At 34.0% G+C, this 20827-nt stretch overlaps 2 protein-coding genes across 2 annotated transcripts; both read right to left on the bottom strand.

Annotated features, from left to right (window-relative positions):
• Window positions 1-5765: 5765 nt before the first annotated feature.
• Window positions 5766-8298, bottom strand: LOC112800724 (laccase-11). Its single transcript, XM_025843096.3, has 5 exons — window positions 8136-8298; window positions 7861-8012; window positions 7404-7777; window positions 6378-7301; window positions 5766-6115 (listed from the first exon to the last, which is right to left on the bottom strand). Exons 1-5 carry the CDS (start codon window positions 8256-8258, stop codon window positions 5985-5987), a joined length of 1704 nt encoding a protein of 567 aa, XP_025698881.1. The 5' UTR covers window positions 8259-8298; the 3' UTR covers window positions 5766-5984.
• A 9100-nt stretch (window positions 8299-17398) lies between these two features.
• On the bottom strand, window positions 17399-19955 carry LOC112800723 (laccase-11). Its single transcript, XM_025843095.3, has 6 exons — window positions 19763-19955; window positions 19485-19636; window positions 19154-19398; window positions 18941-19069; window positions 17890-18816; window positions 17399-17750 (listed from the first exon to the last, which is right to left on the bottom strand). The coding sequence occupies exons 1-6, from the start codon at window positions 19877-19879 to the stop codon at window positions 17620-17622; spliced, it is 1701 nt and encodes a 566-aa protein (XP_025698880.1). The 5' UTR covers window positions 19880-19955; the 3' UTR covers window positions 17399-17619.
• Window positions 19956-20827: the final 872 nt, after the last annotated feature.

The following is a 20827-nucleotide window of genomic DNA, read 5'->3' as shown; positions in this document are numbered from 1 at the left end:
ATTTTATTTAACTAAAAAACCCACATCAAAAGGTAATTTGATAATCTTATTATTACCATTATGTCACGGCCTTGGACACACTCCAACGCTACCGTGCCGGCACTCGGACTTACTCAACCTCTTGAGCTAAGACCAAGTCAGCCTAACCCTCAATACTTAGCAAGAAAGCTAAGAATACAAGAGAACACAAGAGAAAGGAAGCTTTGGTGGAAGAACACTTTATTGCTCAAGTGTGGTTACAAAATGATTCACACACACCCACACTAACTCTTACCTCCTATTTATAGTCATCCACCTCCTCAATGGATGGTTAGGATTAAATCTAATCAATGGTCTAGATTAATCATCTAGAACCTTCTTTATAAATATGTATCATACTACTACTTTCTAAATACTTCTAGATTGTTCCATACAACTCTTCATACTTTTATATCAATCCACACTCTTCTAGAATATTCCATGATCTTCTAAAGTCTTCTAGAACCTTCTAGGGTATTCCGGGACCTTCTAGAACATTCTAGAATGTTTCGGAACCATCTAGAGTATTCTCAAATACTCCAGAAAACTATACAAACACTGTTAAATCTAACCTTCTAAAAATTTACCGTGACATTCTCCCCCACCTAATGCGCAGACGTCCTCGTCGCGTTCTGTTCATGATAGCGCTCTAGGTGTTCTTGGAATTGCCACAGATCTTCACGAGCTTCCCAACTAGCTTCAGTTATCGGGAGCCCTTTCCACTTGATCAAATATTGAATACTTGGTGGTACCCCTCTTCGTCTCACAACGCGATTAGCTAAGATCTCTTCGATTTCTTTATCGAAGGATCTAATCACCACAGGCGGAGCACGATTCGAGTCACCTCTACTCGGTTCATCTTGATCTTCATGATATGGTTTAAGCATACTCACATGGAAGACCGGGTGAATCTTCATAGAGGGAGGAAGTTGTACTTTGTAAGCAACCTCCCCAACACGTCCAATGATCTCAAATGGCCCTTCGTATTTGCGAATTAAGCCCTTATGAACCTTGCGAAAGGCTTTGAATTGTTGTGGAAGAAGTTTGATCATTACCTTGTCTCCCACTTGATAGCTTGCATGCCTCCTCTTCTTATCTGCCCATTTCTTCATCCTCTTGGCAGCTTTGTCGAGGTAAGAACGAGTGACATCTGCTTGTTCTTCCCATGACTTAATCATATGATAAGCTCCAGGGCTCTTCCCTGAGTAAGAGGAAGAAAGAGAGTGAGGTGTAAGCGGCTGTTGTCCAGTCACAATCTCGAATGGGCTCTTCCCTGTAGACTCACTCCTTTGCAGATTGTATGAGAATTGAGCAATGTCTAGGAGTTTTGTCCAATCCTTCTGATTAGCGCTTACAAAATGCCTCAAGTAACACTCGAGTAAGGCATTCACTCTCTCAGTCTGCCCATCGGTTTGAGGATGGAAGCTTGTTGAGAAATGAAGCTCCGACCCAAGGAGTTTGAACAGCTCTGTCCATAGTCGTCCTGTGAAGCGTGGATCTCGATCACTAATGATGCTCTTAGGCAATCCCCAGTACTTCACCACATTCTTGAAGAATAGTCGTGCTGCTTCCTCTGCAGTGCAGTCAGTAGGGGCAGGTATAAAGGTAGCATACTTCGAAAATCGATCCACTACCACGAGAGTAGATCCAAACCCCTCGGACTTCGGTAAGGCAGAGATGAAATCTAGAGAGACACTTTCCCACGGTCGCTCTGATAGAGGCAGAGGTTCCAACAACCCGCTTGGTGTCTTGTTTTCAATCTTATCTTGTTGGCACACAAGACAAGTCTTCACATAGCTCTCCACTTCATCTCTCATTTGAGGCCAATAATAAGAATATTCAATGAGTGCTAAGGTCCTTCGCTGACCTTGGTGACCAGCCCACTTGGTGTCGTGGCATTCTCTTACCAACTTCCTTCTCAGATTTTCCCATTTAGGAACGTATAGTCTTCTCCCTTTTGTGTAGAGAAGGTTGTTTTCTAACCAAAATCTTTTGGTCTTACCTTCTCTAGCCAACTCCACCAACTTCTTGGCTAATGGATCGTGATGCAACCCTTCCTTGATGGTATGCACAATATCTCCTTCAACCATAGAAATGGCCCCCATCCTGTATGGTTTTGAGATAGGCGGTTTCGCTCCTAACTCCAATTCAATGTTGTCATCCATCTTTCTTCTAGGTGGTAACTGCTTTGGCAACTCGAAAGGTATCACATCCTTATTTTCTTCAAGGACTTCCTTGATTTTATAGGGAACATCTTCTCCTTTGGCTGTTGACTCCTCTTGTAGTAAAGTCAAAGACATCATCTCCTCCTTCTTGAAACCTTTCTTGAGTTGCATGGTCGAGAGAATCGGGATTCCTCCCGCCGTTGAGATTGTAGGGACCATGCATGGAGACCCTTTCTCCATGACGCATACTATATTGTAGTATGGCATAGGTATTATATTTGCCTTCCTTTGCAAATCGAGCCCGATGACTATTTTAAAATCGTCCATGGGTGCTACTGAGAAATCCACAAGGCCCTTCCAAGAACCAAGAGTCATCTCAACCCCTTTTGCTACTCCCTTAAGGGGTTTACCCTTGGTATTCACGGGTTTGAACCAGCCATTCTTTTCGGTGATCTTCAACCCAAGCCTTTTTGCTTCATCAGGCGTGATGAAGTTGTGTGTAGCACCAGTGTCGATCATAGCCATGACGGGTTTTTCATTGATAAAGGTTTTGACATACATCAAGCCTTTCTTTTCTGCAGTGCTTGCCTCTTTGGCCTTCACAGCATTTATGTGTTGGATAGATCCAATACACTCAGTTACTTGAGTTTGAGCTTCTCGTTCCTCAGCGATAGATGCCAAAGTCCTTAGCTTGGGACAATCCTTCATTTGGTGTGGTCCCTTGCACACGAAGCATCCTCCTTTGGGCACGAAAGCCTTCTTCTTTTCTTCGTACTCTTTCTTTGAAGAGTATTTTCCTTCCTTCTTGGTTGAGAAACTCTTCCCTTTGTCTCCCCCACCTTTAGCAAAACTAGGCTTGGAGGAAGACTTGGGTTTAGAGTCTCCCCTATGATACTCAGTAAGTGATTCGGCCACCACGATGGCCTCATCGACATCCTTAACATTCCTTCTTTGTAGTTCTTGCTTTGCCCAAGGTTGGAGTCCATCAATGAAGAAGAACAATGCATCCTCTGATGCTAAGTTGGGGATTTGAAGCGTGAGAGTAGTAAACTCCTTTACGTAGTCGCTAATCGTACTCTTGTGCTTCAACTCCCTCAACTTCTTCCTTGCTTCATAAACCACATTCTCAGGGAAGAATTGTCTTTTCAATTCCCTTTTGAAATCTTCCCATGTGGCTATGTTGCAAGTACCCTTTTCCATATCTACGCACTTTCTCCTCCACCACAAAGTAGCATTATCAGAAAGGTAGAGAGCTGCAGTGCGTACCTTTATTGCTTCTTCGACCACCCCTTGGCCTTCGAAGTACCTCTCCATTTGCCATAGGAAGTTCTCCACCTCGTGAGCGTCCCTTACGCCCTTGAACTCCTTTGGCTTGGGGAGATCAATCTTTGTTGTCTCCCTTATAATGGTTGGTCGAGATTTCGCCTCCTCGAACCAAACTCGAACTTCTTCAAATAACTTCAAGGAATTCTCAAGCTTCTCTTCGATTTGGAGCATGCTTTCTTTGAAAGCATCTAGTTCTCCTAACACGTGAGCCTCGAGGGTCTCCTTGTCATGTTCTATCCTTTGGAACCGCTCATCCATAGAGGATAGAACATTTTCCAACATAGAAACTCTTTCTTCTAAGAAGTTAGAGTCCTTACCTCTAGGCTCACTTGAAGAACGTACCTTCTTGCCTCCCCATTGAGAAGGAATAGTATCCCTTCCCCTTTGTGACTCAACATGCTCCATGGTGATATTTGAAGCCATACCCACAAACCACTTGTGCTCCCTCTCGAACCTTGCTCGGATACCAAATTGTCACGGCCTTGGACACACTCCAACGCTACCGTGCCGGCACTCGGACTTACTCAACCTCTTGAGCTAAGACCAAGTCAGCCTAACCCTCAATACTTAGCAAGAAAGCTAAGAATACAAGAGAACACAAGAGAAAGGAAGCTTTGGTGAAAGAACACTTTATTGCTCAAGTGTGGTTACAAAATGATTCACACACACCCACACTAACTCTTACCTCCTATTTATAGTCATCCACCTCCTCAATGGATGGTTAGGATTAAATCTAATCAATGGTCTAGATTAATCATCTAGAACCTTCTTTATAAATATGTATCATACTACTACTTTCTAAATACTTCTAGATTGTTCCATACAACTCTTCATACTTTTATATCAATCCACACTCTTCTAGAATATTCCATGATCTTCTAAAGTCTTCTAGAACCTTCTAGGGTATTCTGGGACCTTCTAGAACATTCTAGAATGTTTCGGAACCATCTAGAGTATTCTCAAATACTCCAGAAAACTATACAAACACTGTTAAATCTAACCTTCTAAAAATTTACCGTGACAATTAGGTATTTATTGGACATTTAAAGTTGCATTTTCATTAATCAAATTAAAGCTATAAATTTAGGTGTTTGTTTTCCATAATAAATTTAGATATAGTGATATGATAAAAATATAAATAAATAAAAATACTAATGTGAATTATATTATTTAAGTCAATATTTAAGTTTTTTTAAAAATATATCATATCATTATATTTATTAAAATATCTTTATAATTTATTAAAAAAATAAAAATATGACATGTGAATTATACTTAGGATTTTTTTTTTCTAATAAATTGTAAGAATGTTTTAATTAATATAATAATATGATATTTTTTTTTTAAAAATATATATATACTGATATGAATAATATAATCTATATATCATATTTTATTTGTTAAAATTTTTATTTTATTAGTATATATAAATTTATTATCATATAGAAATAAATATTATAATATTGTATAAAATGAGAATTATAAAAGATAATTTTTAATATATATATATATATATATATATATATATATATAAGATTTTTTTTACAATATCTTTTAAGCTGGCAATGTAGATTTGAATTCCAAAACTAATTTAAGGGAGTGAGTGAATGACAAAGTTACTTGATATATATTGTTATATCAAAATTATTTATATTACCTCTCTAGATTTAAGTCCGGCCACGAATATGGTCCATGACTTTTTTTTGGCGATAATTAGACAAACGGAGTGTTGAGATGGTACTTCTCTATCACATTGGATGATGAGTAAACGACGTTATTTACTTTTGGCGCCCGACAAATCAAAAATGAAGAATAGTGGAGGTAGAAAGAAAATTTATTTTGGGTCTTCATTGTTTCTTCTTCCTTCATATACAAAACAACCACATTTCTGACTTGTTTGGGTGCCAAAGGTAAATGACGTTGTTTATTCATCATCTTTACTCAACATTCCATTTGTCTGGTCATTGTCGAAAAGAGTCGAAGAACCCCATTAGTACTCAAACTTAAATATGAAAGATCAGTATAGATAATTTTAAATTTTGACAACCAAAATAGATAGTCATATGAATCTTAGCGACCAAAATGGAGATTTAGTCCACATATCTCTCTAATCAACTTCTTTTATATTTATATTCATGTTATTATAAAGTTAATTAGTATATAACAATAATCAATGTGGATTTAGTGTAACCGTGTTAGTTTCGTAACCGATGTACTTTGAGTTCAATCATAGCTAGAAATCAACACTCACACAAATAACAAGAAAACAGTAATGAATCACATTTGAAAATTCAACAAAATAAATCCCAAAAAGCTTCCTTACATTGCTCTGTTCTTATTAATTCACAATTAAAAGCCTTCTGCAAAATTTACCAGCGGAAGGCTAAGCAGACAAATAAAAGAACACAACAAAAACATTAGAAAAAACGTTCAATACAATACAATCCTTGTTTTCCTATAATTTAGTGTAGACGGCTAGCATGTGGGAAGGTCCTTTGGTGGTGGCAAAACAGATTGATCTTTTTCTGGTCCATCTTCAACAAGAAAAGCCATTTTCAATCCCCAACCAGTGTGCAGCTCCAGATGACAATGCATGAACCAAACACCTATATACATATATATATGTCACCATACATAGGGGAAAAATGTCACTACAGAAGAAGAATATGACTATTTAAGAGAAATATTTGTATGATTTATAGTTTTATTTGCAAAAATGTTTAATAATAAAAAAAATTAGCCAAAAACAGCTAAATATTATCTTATTTAGTATTCATTAATTATTGCTAAATAAGTTAGGTTCTGATTTTTTTTGTGTCCCTAATATTACTGTTTTATTCGTGTGTGGTGTTTAAACAGTGTTTTTACCTGGATTATCGGCCCTGAAACGAATAGCTACCCAACCACCGGTGGGAACTCCAACGGTGTTCCTTTCAATGGGGTCAACCAAGTTGTAGTTAGCAGGGTCTTTAGATGGATCAAAGTTACCAACACCAGTTCCAACAACAAAGAAATTATATCCATGAAGGTGGAATGGATGTGACTCAACTGAGAGGAGATTGGTATCTTGCAAAACCAGCTCCACCGAAGAATTGAAGGCAATCTTGCTAAGCCGTGTCCCCGTTAAGGTGGCAAGATTTGCGGTTAGCGGTGCACCGGTATAGTTGAAAGGTTTTGAAGGTCTATCAGGAAAATCAGTTCTGAAAACGCCCTTGAGTTTTAAATAGTGAGCTTGAAGAAGTGCAGTTTGTGGCATCACAAATGAGACATTGTTCAATGAAGCAACTAGTCTTGTTCCATTGACACACGTAGGGCAAGGATTCATGCCTAAACCAATAGTGTAGAAGAGGTTTCTATCAATTTTGAGAGGAACAAGAGCAGGGTATTGATCAGAGTTTAGGCTTCTGAGTTTCTTGTTAAGACTCAGAGCAAAAGCTGAGTCATTTCTAGCAGGAAGTTGAGGCAGAGAAGGGATCAGAGTGTTTGAGATGCCTTTGTATTGGAATATAGCCGTGGCGGTTTTGTTGTCAACTGAGATTGGAGCATCCATGAAGACCCTTGCGGCCATGAAGTATCTGCTTGGAACATTGTTGGCATGGACTAAAACGTTTGTGGTTTGTCCTGGTCCAATTAGTATGGAACTTGTGATGAATGGTTTTGTGTAAACTGCATCAACCTCCACAACTGTCATGTTGTGACCCGCAATGGCGAAAAAGAGTTCATCATTGAGTGCAGCATTGACGATTCTCAGCAGGTAACTCCTCCCTTGTTCCACCTCCATTACATAAGTGTCTGAATAAATTGAAACAAATACGCAGTTAAAACAAATATCTTGCATAATATAAAAACATATATGTTTAATTTCATGCACTAATATTTAATTAATTTCCTTACGCTTCTCAGAGCAAGGAAATAGAGGTCCTGGTTTGCCATTGATTGTATGTGCATCTGAGATATTTGGTGGCACTCCCATTTGGGTCCCTTGTTTCTCAATGTCTTCCACATCATTGTTCCACCATTCACCTAGGAGAATTTCGAACTCTCTAGCTGGCTGTGGGAAAGGAAATGGTGTTCCAAGTTTAGGCATAATGACAATTGCACCATGCACAGTGGCCCTGAGCCAGAGAATGTGTGCATGCCACCACAGTGTTCCTCTTTGCCCAGTAACATTAAAGTCATAAGTGTAGCTGTTTCCGGTTTGAATAGGACACTGTGTGATATAAGCTGGTCCATCAGCCCACCCATTGCGATGTTGTTTCAGCCCATGCCTATGTATTAATTAACATTAACTAATAATTAAGCATAACTAAGTCATTAATAACATACATTTTAAAATATTAATTTGGCTTACCAATGAATGGACAAGTTGTATTGTACATGGTTGGTGACAGTGACTTGTACTCTATCTCCTTCTCTAGCATAAACAGTTGGCCCTGGGTACCTTCCATTTACTGTTACAATGGGTTTTGCATGGCACAGCCTACTCACATTCTTCAATTCAATCTGTGTACATAGAAAGCAGAAAAATGAGATATAAATCAAGAGAAGTTGTTTTGCATTTTTGCATGGATATCTAAGCAGTAGATTATGATAATTGATATGGTCAAACAAATATAACGTACTCACATCAAATTTGTATTTCTTTATGGCAGCTTCAGATGGTGAAGGCATTATTAAGCCAACAATCATCATGCAGCAGAAGAGAAAGGTTAAGACATTGTTATGCATGAAACCACACAAGCCTGCCATTATTGCTTATGAAAATTTGACTCTTGTGTATGATTAATGCATCATGTAGTAGCACACATGAAGTATTTATATGAATAATAATGGGAAGGTAGGAAGAACTTTTCAGTTTGTTGCATGAAGAATTAAATAAATAAAAATACACCTTAGAGTAATTAGTTGGTAATTCAATGAGTTGTACACGTAAACTTGTAAGCGAAAGGAAAAGTCTAGGGGCCAGCAGTTTTATTGAATTTTGGCCAGTATGTAACCAGCAGAGGAAGGTGAGTCATTGGATGAAATTTCACACCAATCTCACACCATCAAATCATCATTGATGGCTAGTTGATGGCTAACAATCACAAAAATTGCTGGTCCCTAGCATTGATCGTAAGCGAAATTCTGATAAAGATATGCATGTATATATATGTATGTTACAGGTAACAGGCCATATAGTTTTATTTGATCCGTAGAGGCTGAGCTAGGTTTTTGAGCTGAATGTGAGAGTTACATGAAACCAAACAAACCTTAATATACATTGGCTAAGCTTTATCTTTAAGGAGAAGTAATGGTTGAAGGGTTAGTGTGCTAATTCCTAATTCCAGAAACCCTTTTTGCCGTTCTAGCTAGTGAATATTTCTCAAAAATTTAATGCAAGAAAAAACATGTGCTTATCATGCATGCCATGATAATGGTAAAACATCGGTGTTACTACCGACAGGATTTGATCTCCTCATGTGTTGTTTGTAAAATAGTATTGGCTTTATATATATGATCTTATTATTTATGTGTTTCGTCATTATTTGAAATCATATTTTAATCATGATTTGCTTAAATCGTACTTTTATTACAAGAGCTACCAAATCTTTTGCTTGTTTTAGACCATTCTTTGTCGTTGGTTCCATACTAAGAAGTTTCTTCAGTGATGGACTTTTCTGTTGCTTATTATACTGCTGAAACAAAAAATAATAGTAACTCGATCATGTTCTTTTTATAATATAATTTTTTGGGCAAATTAATTGTGAAACCAAAATGTTTTCTGTTGTATGATCCAAATCCATAATAAGTTGTGTGATCATCTTGTATATAAGCGCAATTGTCAAATACTAGAGGCTCTTCCTTCTTATTTTATTTTTGTGATAAAGAGTTATTCAAATAAATATACTTAAAAGATTTTTTTAAAAGATATTTTTTAGTAATTAAAATTTAATACACATCATGATTAAATCGTATTATTTTTATTAAAATTAAATCAGATAAATTAATTTGACTAAAAAATTAATAAATTACACTTTAAACCAGTTTAAATTAATATTTTTTTATAAAAAATTACTATAATATATCTTTTTATAAAAAAATGACTAAAATATTATTATTATTATTATTATTATTATTATTATTATTATTATTATATAATTTTGAGAACTCTAAGTTTGAACCGTTCTCTTCTTTTTGTAATGTCATAGAGTTAGGATTTAGAGTTTTCAATATTTAATATATATATATATATATATATATATATATATATATATAAAAAAGTATTTTAGTTATTTTCTATAATAAGGTTATTGTAGTCATTTTCTATAAAAAATATATATTTAGACCGATTTAATATTTGGTTTACCGATTTTTGGCTAAATCAATTTATCTGATCTAATTTTAACAAAAAGAATATAGTTTAATTGATTATATATATTGAATTTTAATTACTAGAAAATATTAAAAAAAAGACATTTTAAACGTCTTTATCTGAATAACTCCCTTAGTAGAAACTTTGAGTTTCAAAAGCTTTAATTATTTATTAGAGATTTAGAGATGTCTTTATGGGGTATTTAGTTTTAAGAATTGGATAAGACAAAACACTTAGAACACGTAAAGACATAAAATTTAGTGTTCTTGTATTTTATTTGGTAATAAACTAAAATAAATTATAAAAATTTAATTTATTCTTTTTTTATTCAAAAAATTTGAAAAGAAAAATATAATAATAAAAAAATAAAAAATAAGTTGTGTTTTTTATTAGTGTTTCAGTGTTCCTGTCAGGATGAAGATAAAATATACTAATCCAGTGTCTTTGGATACAATGTCTCTATCTATATGCGTTTGGTTATAAGAATAAGACAAGACACTGAGAACAATATACAAAAAACAGAGACACAAAAATTAATATTCTTGTATTTTGTTTGATGATAAACTAAAACAAATTATGAAAGTTAAATTTATTCTATTTTTTTCATTAAAAAAATTTGAGAAAAAAAATATAATAATAAAAAATATAATTATAAAAAATTAATAAAAATAATAAAAAAAAATAAAAAATAAATTGTATCTCTTAATAATGTTTTAATGTCCTTTCCATTAGAATGGACACAAAATACACTAAATTAAATTAATATTTTTTATAATACAATATTTTTGTCTATATCTCATTTGTCAAATATAATTTTGTATTTTATATTTCTGTTTCAATATTCTATCCTTATAAACCAACATAATCTATATTATCTATCAAATAAATTTTAATATTTTATCTTTTTGTAATTTTGTCTACCAGAAAATAAACGCGTCTACGAGATCTCGTCAGAATACCAATATGATTGGAAATCTGAATAATTATTGAATGCAAGGAATTTTTTTTTATATATCTATAGTGATAATTAACTTAGATTAGCTACGACTTTTTAATATTATTCAAAGAATTATATGTATGCATATCTTAAAATTCTAAATTAATTACTCAAATTAAGAAAGTTATTCTTCCTCTCTGAAATCATTTACATTACATCTATTTGGTTTTACCAAAAAATTGAAGGGCAGCAATAATAAACAAACAAACAACAGCCACAAACAAACAAACCTTTGTATTTTTTTAAAGATGAAAATTATCACTAATACTAATTTTTCAATTAAATATTTATAAGATACTAAGATAAAAGGTAAAATGTGTCATTCATACTGAATAGAGCCCACACCTTATTATTATTATATATAAATTATTTTTTTATATATCTCTTTTATATTTTATAGTTATGTATATATTAAAAGTGATTAATAAAAATGGAAAAGAGCAAATAAAATTTTTTTCTTTTACGTCATAAAATAAAGATGTATAAGAAAAGTGTAAAAAATTAGTATAAACATTATTTCTCTTATAAGTCTTATTAAAGAATGTTATATCCATTATTCTTTTATATACATCTCTTTTATATAGTTTTCATGTTCTGTATATTATTTTTTTATATACATCTCTTCTTCTTCAAATCCCACTCCTCCTCCTTCATCATATCATCAGCGACAGGCTTACATGCTACACCTTCAGTCCTTTCCGATTCATCATGGTTGCCTGACACTGGTGCAACACACCACATTATATATGATGCTCACAATTTCATTCAGTCTTCAGATTATTATCTTGTTAGGTAATGGTACAGGTAGTGATATTTCTTCCATTGGTCAAACATATCTTGTTAATCTTAATTCACATAAACGCTTTATACTTGATCAATTGTTGCATGTGCCTGACATTACAAGAAACCTGGTCAGTGTGCAAAAATTTGCACAAGATAATTCTTGTTTCTTTGAATTTCATGCTCATTCTTGTTTTGTCAAATCTTAGGTTACAAAGGAGAAGGGACATCTAAGAATGGAGTATGATAGTAATCAGTGGTTAAGAGAAGGGGGTGTTAAATCTTAGCCCTTTTTTTGCTGAATTTCAATTTATGATTTTTCAACCAAATTTTAGGAGATATTTCTGCTTTTGTCTCGTGTCGAATTGAGAGACACTTTTGTTTTTGTCTCCTGATTAACAGAAACAGAGAAAGGAGTAGAGAAGAAGAATTAATACCAGATATATCATGGTTCAGTCACTAGGTGTAATGTGGCATACATCCAGTATCCATCACAATAATGATGAAATTTCACTATGTTATTACAACATTACAAACACCAATTTCTCTCTAAGAACTACTCATTCCTATTTGGGACAAATTCAGATTCTACACCCAATCTGAATTTGACTAGGACTCAAACCCTAGTTTTCAACCGCAAAGTGCTAACTCAACTTGTAAGAAAATTCCCATAGGATCATGAAACACAACAGATAGATGTACAAAGAAACTCTGAGATATTTATGGTTTTTTCTCTAATATTGTTCACTGTCTTTTTCCTCTCACTGGTTTTTTCTTACAAACCTCACAATATTTGCCTTTTACCAAAGACTCATACAGACAATACTAAGAAAAAGAAAACAAAATGAACAACATTGAAGGAGAAGAACTCAGGAAACTTGGGTAGTTATGAGAACTCTGTGCTTTCACTTTTTCTCCTTGATTTCAACCCTTGACCGTTCACCCTTAATATAGAATGGAAAGCTTCCAAGATTGAAACCCTAATCCAGCAACTTCTTCTCCTACCAATAAGTAGCAGCGGTTTCAACAGAGAGATATGAGAGAACTAAGGCCGATGCATGCAAGCTTATCTCATCTTTCTCAACCTTTTTCATCAAGCTCCTTCAATCTGAACCCCTTGATCTTGTCTTTGGCTCCAAGAAAGAATTTGGACCCTTGATGAGCTCCTAACCCAGGACAGCTTCTTGCCTTACATTTTCGCTTCTTCCTAAGTATAGCACAGCGGCTATCTTTTTTCTTTGATGAACAAAAATGGAACTAAACTTTTTCAACTTAGATTTGCTTCTTCACTGAGGCAGATTGTTTCTTTTCTTGGCATCAAAATCTTGAAGCCATCTTCCAAAATCTTTCTTTATGTAGTAAAGATCTTCAATAGCCTTTTTCTTTTAGTAGCTTCTTCTATCTTTTTCTCTATTTATGGACGTGACTGAAAGCAAAAGAGAGGGGAGAGAAAAGAGAGAAACTTTCTAAGAAAACATTCAAAACACATTAAATTCAATTGAAATCTCACTTCCATTTCCCAAGACCAAAAGTAATGTGTAAGACTTTCAATGTAATTAAATCAAATTGAATTTTTACTTTCAATTACCAAGATATGGAGTCACGTGTTAGGCTTTTGTTTACTTGAGGAATGAAGTCAATTGAGCTGAGATTTGGATTCCATGTAACGGAAATATGCTTTGAAGTCTTTGGGTTCTTTTCTTTGATTCATCATGGGCTTGTGATATGGGCCACTTTAGATATCTTTCTTTTTCAATATTCAACCACTAATATTAAAATTAATTTTGTCCAAAGCTAAATTTTCTTTAATGTCCTATTTGGGCTTATGTAGCTTTGGCCCAATAAAAAACTAATTTGCTTCCTGCACACTTGAACAAAAATCATTAACCAACCAATTGGAAATTAATTAAGTAAGCTTTCAATAATATTTTTAAGTTTCTAATATATATTTTAATAATGTTTGATCATCATTTCTCAGCTTCAAATACCTACATTTAATGTTGTTTCATACATATCTCGTCATAGTAATCATGTTCCTTTAACTTTAAATACTGAATCCAGTTTATACAATCTCTGGCGCCATAGACTTGGCCATTGTGCCTCTAAGACAGTCATCTCTGTAATGAAAATATGTAATCTCCCTATGAGTACTAATTCAATAAAATCAGATTTATGTGATTCATGTTGCAATGCTAAGATGCATTACCTACCTTTCTCTCTTGATAATTAAAATTTTTCTGCTCCTTTAGAGATGATTTATTTAGACTTATGATTTATTTTTCGATTATTATGTTTCATTTGTTGATGTATTTACTCGTTACACATCTGTTTTTCTTTTGCATTCAAAAAGCTAAACTTTTCAAGCATTTCTTCAATTTCAAGCTAACATTGAAAAACATACAGGTTTGAAGATAAAAGCTTTTCAAACTAACCATGGAAGAGAATATCTTTCTCACTCTTTTACACAATACCTTGCAGCTCTCATGCCCATACACACATCAACAAAATAGGAAGGCAGAGAGAAAGCATAGACATACTATAGAAACAGTTTTGGCAATGTTAGCTGCAGTCTCTCTCTCTTTGATTCATTGGGATGATGTTGTGCTTTCAGCCACTTACATTATAAATCGATTACCATTTGTTAATACTAACTCTATTTCACCTTTTGAAATCCTCCACAATCATAGCCCTGACTATTCCTTTCTAAAAGTTTTTGGTTGGGCAGCATATCCTTGTCTCAAGCCTTCCCACAAAATTTAATTTCAAATCAGACTTGTGTGTTTTTCTTGGGTAAAATCATTATAACCAGGCATGTTGTGTTTGATGAAATGAAATTCCCATACTACTCTTCCAAAACAACAATTCCCTTATATCACTATCACTTTTTCCTAATTTTACCTCTACTGATCAGAACCTCAACACCTCTTCTTCACCATCTTCAATTATGTCTTCTACTAATCATAATATTTTTCCCACAAATGCTAACATTCCTACTTCTGTCACTGGTTTTAATGAAAATCAAAACCATACACAATCATATAAATTTGAATCTGCATCTGCTTCAGATGCTGAATTCACATCCCAGTCACCATGTGTCACTCCTTTTACTCATCCTCATTATAAATCTTTGCATAAGGATAGTATCCTTACTTCAGATATTCAAATTCAGCTTGGTACTAATCCGAGTACTCCTCTAACAACTAATAAGCATCCTATGATAACTAGATTGAAAGTTGGTATCTCTAAGCCTAAGGCACTTGCTTCTATTGTTGATAAATGCACTGATCTTGTTCATAATACTCCTAACAGTGTTTCTACAGCTTTACAATCTCCACATTGGCATAAAGCAATGTTGGAAGAACTGATGCATTACAGAAAACTCAGACCTGGTCCATTGTTGACCCACCCATAGATGCAAAAATCATTGGTTACAGATGGATTTTTGCCATCAAAAAGCGTCCAAATGGAACTATATTGAAGTATAAGGCTCGCCTTGTAGCTAAAGACAGTCATCAGATTGAGGGAGTAGACTTTGATCAAGTCGTTGCTCCTGTTATTAAACCTGTAACAATAAGAGTCGTTATTACTTTAGCTATGTCCTCTAATTGGCAGATTCGTCAATTTGATTTTAACAATGCATTTCTAAATGGGGGATCTAAATGAGTTTATCTTGATGAAACAACCACCAGGTTTTCACTCTGGTCAATCCAATCAGGTTTGCAAATTACATAAATTCTTGTATGGATTAAAACAGGCTCCTCAAGCCTGGTTTCTGAAATTGGCTGCTACTCTTGATAGTTTTGGATTTGTTAAGGCAAGATCAGATCATTGTCTATTCATGAAACATACTTCTCATTTGAAATTATATATATTAGTCTATATGGATGACATTTTGATAACAGGAAGTGATCCAACAGCAATTCAAGACACTATCAATAAACTTCACAGTGTATTTTCATTGAAAGATTTAGGCGAATTCACGTACTTCTTGGCAGCAATTATCCTCAGGGGTATATCGTTTGTCTCGAACAAAGTATGTTAAAAGACTTATTAATCAAAGCTGGTTTGGCAGAGGCAAATGGAGCACTTACTCCTATGGTTACTACAGCTAAACTCTCTAAAGAGGGTACAGATATATTTGAAAATTCATCCTTATACAGATCCATCGTTAGTTCTTTGCAATATGCAACATTGACAAGGCCTGAAATTCTTTATTCAGTAAATAAGGTCAGCCAATACATGCAGAATTCTTTAACATCTCATTGGAATGTGTTAAAAGGATTCTCAGGTATTTGGCTGGAACAGCAACTCAAGGCCTTATATTTCATCCTAGCACTGATTTGCCGTTGTTTGGATTTTCAGACTCTGTTTGGGGTTCCGATTTAGATGATAGAAGATCCACTTATGGTTTTTGCATTTATTTTGGAGCCAACCTCATTTCATGGTCCAGCAGGAAACAGTCATCACTCATCAGTGAGTAGGTCTTCAACAGAGGCTGAATAGAGTAACTCCAAAGAAGTTTAGAAGTTTAGAAGCAAAGTTAAAGTAACTCCAAAGAAGTGACTTTAATTTTGAGGGAGGCTAATAGAGTATATTGAATTATGGTTAATCAAGATTATTTCTTTAAGCTCAAGATTGGTTCTTTCAGATTGGTTAAATAATAGAATGGTTCTGTTTTCTGTTAGCAGCTAATGCTATATATAGCATATCTTGTGTTGATGTAAACACAGTTTTTAGTCTACAGTTTCTTTACTCAATAATAGAGTTCACTCTTATTTCTATTCCTTCCGAACTGCTTTCCTTTCCGTTTAAAATTTAATTTTTTAACACAAATTTTATTAAAATATTTTTTATAAGTTTTATAATATTATTTTCTATTTTCACTTTTTATTATCATTTTGATGTTTTTTTTCTCATTTTACGAATTTAATAATTTTTTACTAGTTGAATTTTTATTTATAATTTTAATTTTTTAAAATTTTTTAAGATATATATTTTAATTTATTAATTTTTATTGATAATCTATTTTTAATCTAGTAATTTTTATTTATTTTTGAATTCTTTATTTAAATAAAATTTATTGTAAAATTGAGATTTTGAAAAAAAATTATTTTGTATAGATTTAAGAAATTCAGCGTCATTTAAATAATATTAGTTAGAATTATTAATATAATTATTTTTCTCTTAAATCTTTAATTTTATTCATAATTTATACTTTTATTATTAATTTATGTTTTTTACAGTATGTTTTTTTACCAAAGCCAAATAAACAACTTAAAAAACAAAGTTGTTTTTGCCATTTTTATATGAGTGGTATCCATAAATTTTATGTCTAAATTATCTAAATGTAAATATTGAGAAATAAGACGTACTTTTTTTATTAAGTAGTTAAAATATGTGTAATTTATAGAAACTACCATAGATCACCCCAACAACAACAAATAAAGTTGCAATCATTTTACTATGTTATCCACTCCCCAATCCCCATATAATCATGCATGTGGCCACGAGGGAGTGTTCCAACACTTACCTCCTTTTCTTTAAAAGCATATGAATGCGTATAACCTGTGATCATATATAGCATAGCACTTAAACTTGTTATTATGTAATAAGCAAATATATTACTTATATCGTTTTAAATATCTTTGGTGAAATCGTGAAGAAAGTTTTTATAGCAATCTCGATCGTAAAAGGGAAGTTAAAATGTTAAATGATGAATGAGAAACAAAAAATAATAATAATCAACAATATATATAATTACAGAAAGAATATGTAACATTTTTTTAATATATAATCCAAATCTTTGCTTGCAATATTTCTCAAATTTAATCCCTTTGCTTAAAAATCAAAACTGCAACTTTTGCAGCAAGTATTACACACAAACACAAACATTACAATTTGAGCCTGCTGACAACAACCTTTTATAGCTGTCAATTAAGCTCCCTTAATCATAATCTGTCTTATGATCATTATTATTATTAGCATGCTGGAAGGTCCTTTGGTGGAGGAAGAACAGTCTGATCCTCTCCTGGTCCATCTTCTACAACAAATGCGGTCTTCAAGCCCCAACCAGTGTGCAACTCCAAATGACAATGAAAGAACCAAACACCTATATATCCATATATAATATCAAAATAATTTTAGTGTATCTTCTTAACAGTTTAAATCTTTTGGAATAAGTCTTTTCATAATATAGTAACAAAAAAGTTTAGAATTTTATTATTGTTCTTTGGTGAAGAGGTACATACCTGGATTATCAGCCCTGAAACGAATAGCTACCCAACCACCGGTGGGAACTCCAACGGTGTTCCTTTCAATGGGGTCAACCAAATTGTAGTTTGCAGGGTCTTTAGATGGATCAAAGTTACCAACACCAGTTCCAACAACAAAGAAGTTATATCCATGGAGGTGGAACGGGTGTGACTCTACTGTCAGGAGATTGGTATCTTGAACCACTATCTCCACCGTGGAGTTGAAAGCAACCTTGCTGATTCTTGTCCCTGTTGAAGTTCCAAGATTGGCCGTTAACGGAGCACCGGTGTAGTTGAAAGGTCTCAAAGGCTGGTCAGGGAAATCAGTCTTGAAAACTCCCTTGATATCGAAGTAGTGTGCTTGAAGAAGTGCGGTTTGTGGCATCACAAATGAGATATTGTTCAATGAAGCAAGTAGCCTCGTTCCATTGACACATGTTGGGCAAGGATTCTTGTCTAAACCAATAGTGAAGAAGAGGTTTCTGTCAACTTTGAGAGGAACATTAGCAGGGTACTGTACAGTGTTAAGGCTCTTGAGTTTCTTGTTGTAACTCAGAGCAAAAGCTGAGTCATTGCTAGCAGGAAGTTGATGAGGAAGAGAAGGGATCACAGTGTTTGGAATTCCTTTGTATTGGAGTATAGCTGTGGCAGTTTTGTTGTCAACTGGGATTGGAGCATCCATGAAGGTCCTTGTGGCCATGAAATACCTGCTTGGAACATTGTTGGCATGGACCAAAACGTTTGTGGTTTGTCCTGGTCCAATTAGTATGGAATTTGTGGAGAATGGTTTTGTGTAAACTGCATCAACCTCAACTACTGTGAAGTTATGCCCGGCAATGGCGAAAAAGAGTTCGTCATTGAGGGCAGCATTGATGATTCTCAGCAGGTAAGTTTTGCCTTTCTCAACCTCAATTGCATATGTATCTAACAGACATAACAATGAAATAAATTTGTAATCAGAAGATTGAGTAATTTGCATGCTCTACTAGTAACTATAACTCTTTCTTTTACAAAAGTGATAGATTAAAACTTGGTAGATTTTCCTTACGTTTCTCAGAACAAGGAAATAGAGGTCCTGGTTTGCCATTGATTGTATGTGCATCTGACATGTTTGGTGGTAACCCCATTTGGTTCCCTTGCTTCTCAATCTCTTCCACATCATTGTTCCACCATTCTCCTGTTTAATGATTGAATTGTTAACTTGCAAAGTCTATAATGAACTATTAACTATTAGTTATGATCCAGAAACTGAACCAATTACCTAGAATAACTTCAAATTCTCTTGCTGGCTGTGGAAAAGGAAATGGTGTTCCAACTTTGGGCATGATAACAATTGCACCATACACAGTAGCCCTCAACCACAGAATATGAGCATGCCACCACAGTGTTCCTCTTTGGCCTGTGATATTGAAGTCATAGGTGTAGCTGCCACCTGTTTGAATTGGACATTGTGTAATATAAGCTGGTCCATCAGCCCAACCATTACGATATTGTTTAAGTCCATGCCTGTAATAATATATTATAATCAATCATCCACATATATACATATATCATTGTGAGAATTTAGTCAATTATTAAAACTTATGGCCTACCAGTGAATTGACAAATTATATTGTGCATGGTTGGTGACATTGACTAGTACTCTGTCTCCTTCTCTAGCATAAATAGTTGGCCCTGGGTACCTCCCATTTACTGTTACAATGGGTTTTGCATGGCACAGCCTACTCACATTCTTCACTTGAATCTGTGTAAGTAGAATATATGATATATAATGTCACCAATGATAATTACATCAAATTAAATAACCATGCTTGCTGATAATGACCATTTATGTATATATGCACATATATTATATATTCAGATAACTCACATCAAATTGGTATTTCTTTATGGCAGCTTCAACTGGAAAAGAGACTAATCCAAGAAAGACAAAGGATAGTAGTATTAACAAAGACGCTTGACAGCAGAAGCTCTTCCCTGCAGCCATTATATGTTTTTTTTTCTCTTTGACAACTTTTATATATGTCTTTACTTCTGTTTGTGGAAGAGACCATGGAGGTGAAGAAAGGTGGTGAACTAGTATTTATACAAAATTGGTGTAAAGGTTAGGTTGGAGGGTACAAATCAGTTTGTTAAGGAGTGGATAAAATAACAAAGAAACAAGGGTTAATTAGGTAATGAAGTTTTTTTACATCAAGGCTTTTAAGCAATATACTGATAAGGACTTGGAGGACTTTGGAATGCCTTAGAGGCTGAGATTGCTATATGTGCCAAGAAAGTAAAAAAAAAAAAAAAAAGAACAAAAAAATGATTATCTAAGCTTTTATTATTGGTGGACTTGCTGTGCCATTTTGGTTCATATGGGAACTGAGAGTGAGAGGTATTGGAGACCAAACAGTTAACATTGGACCAAGCTTTTTCGTTAAGGAGAAGAAATAGGTATCAAACTCTCGATTAATGGTAAAATTGACTGTACGGAATCATACTATTGGAGGTGCTTAAATGTCATTCTCTTTGTATTAGAGAACTTATCACATTTATTAATTGATAATTACCTATTAGCATGCATGTGGTTAACTAATGGAGATTGTGATGCAAGCTTTCTGTTGAGGTATTAGAATATAAGGTTTTTCTTGTTTTAGGGCATCACCCTTAGTGAGGATCCTTTGTTTGTGGACTAGGTTGTCGTTGGAGATAAATAACACAAAGTTATAAGTTAAGATACTGCTACGTCAAATTAAAGTTAAGAAAAAGTGCTCCCTGGCAAGTCTAGTCATCATCAGTGTAACGACTTTAAACTCGTCAAAATAAACAGCTAATTCATGCCAATGAAACCATGTATCATGTATGAGCATTTTTCCATTAATCCATTTGTGCTCATAACTCAAACTATCAAATCCGTAGTCAATCCTATTTTCAATAGGAGCAATTTACA

The sequence above is a fragment of the Arachis hypogaea genome, chromosome 5, assembly GCF_003086295.3.
Source record: "Arachis hypogaea cultivar Tifrunner chromosome 5, arahy.Tifrunner.gnm2.J5K5, whole genome shotgun sequence".
Taxonomy (NCBI): domain Eukaryota; kingdom Viridiplantae; phylum Streptophyta; class Magnoliopsida; order Fabales; family Fabaceae; genus Arachis; species Arachis hypogaea.
The sequence above is the reverse complement of the archived record's forward strand: the minus strand, read 5'-3'. Positions and strand labels throughout refer to the sequence as shown.

What these genes read in the sequence shown, in the direction of transcription:
- LOC112800723 (XM_025843095.3), bottom strand. Translation starts at nt 19,879, where the DNA reads ATGGCTGCAGGGAAGAGCTTCTGCTGTCAAGCGTCTTTGTTAATACTA. An exon ending in AGAATTTGAAGTTATTCTAG is followed by an intron (nt 19,070 to 19,153) that starts GTAATTGGTTCA and finishes ATCATTAAACAG; the next exon opens with GAGAATGGTGGAACAATGAT. An exon ending in TTTCAGGGCTGATAATCCAG is followed by an intron (nt 17,751 to 17,889) that starts GTATGTACCTCT and finishes ATGGATATATAG; the next exon opens with GTGTTTGGTTCTTTCATTGT.
- LOC112800724 (XM_025843096.3), bottom strand. Translation starts at nt 8,258, where the DNA reads ATGGCAGGCTTGTGTGGTTTCATGCATAACAATGTCTTAACCTTTCTC. An exon ending in TAAAGAAATACAAATTTGAT is followed by an intron (nt 8,013 to 8,135) that starts GTGAGTACGTTA and finishes CTATGTACACAG; the next exon opens with ATTGAATTGAAGAATGTGAG. An exon ending in ATTTCCTTGCTCTGAGAAGC is followed by an intron (nt 7,302 to 7,403) that starts GTAAGGAAATTA and finishes CAATTTATTCAG; the next exon opens with ACACTTATGTAATGGAGGTG.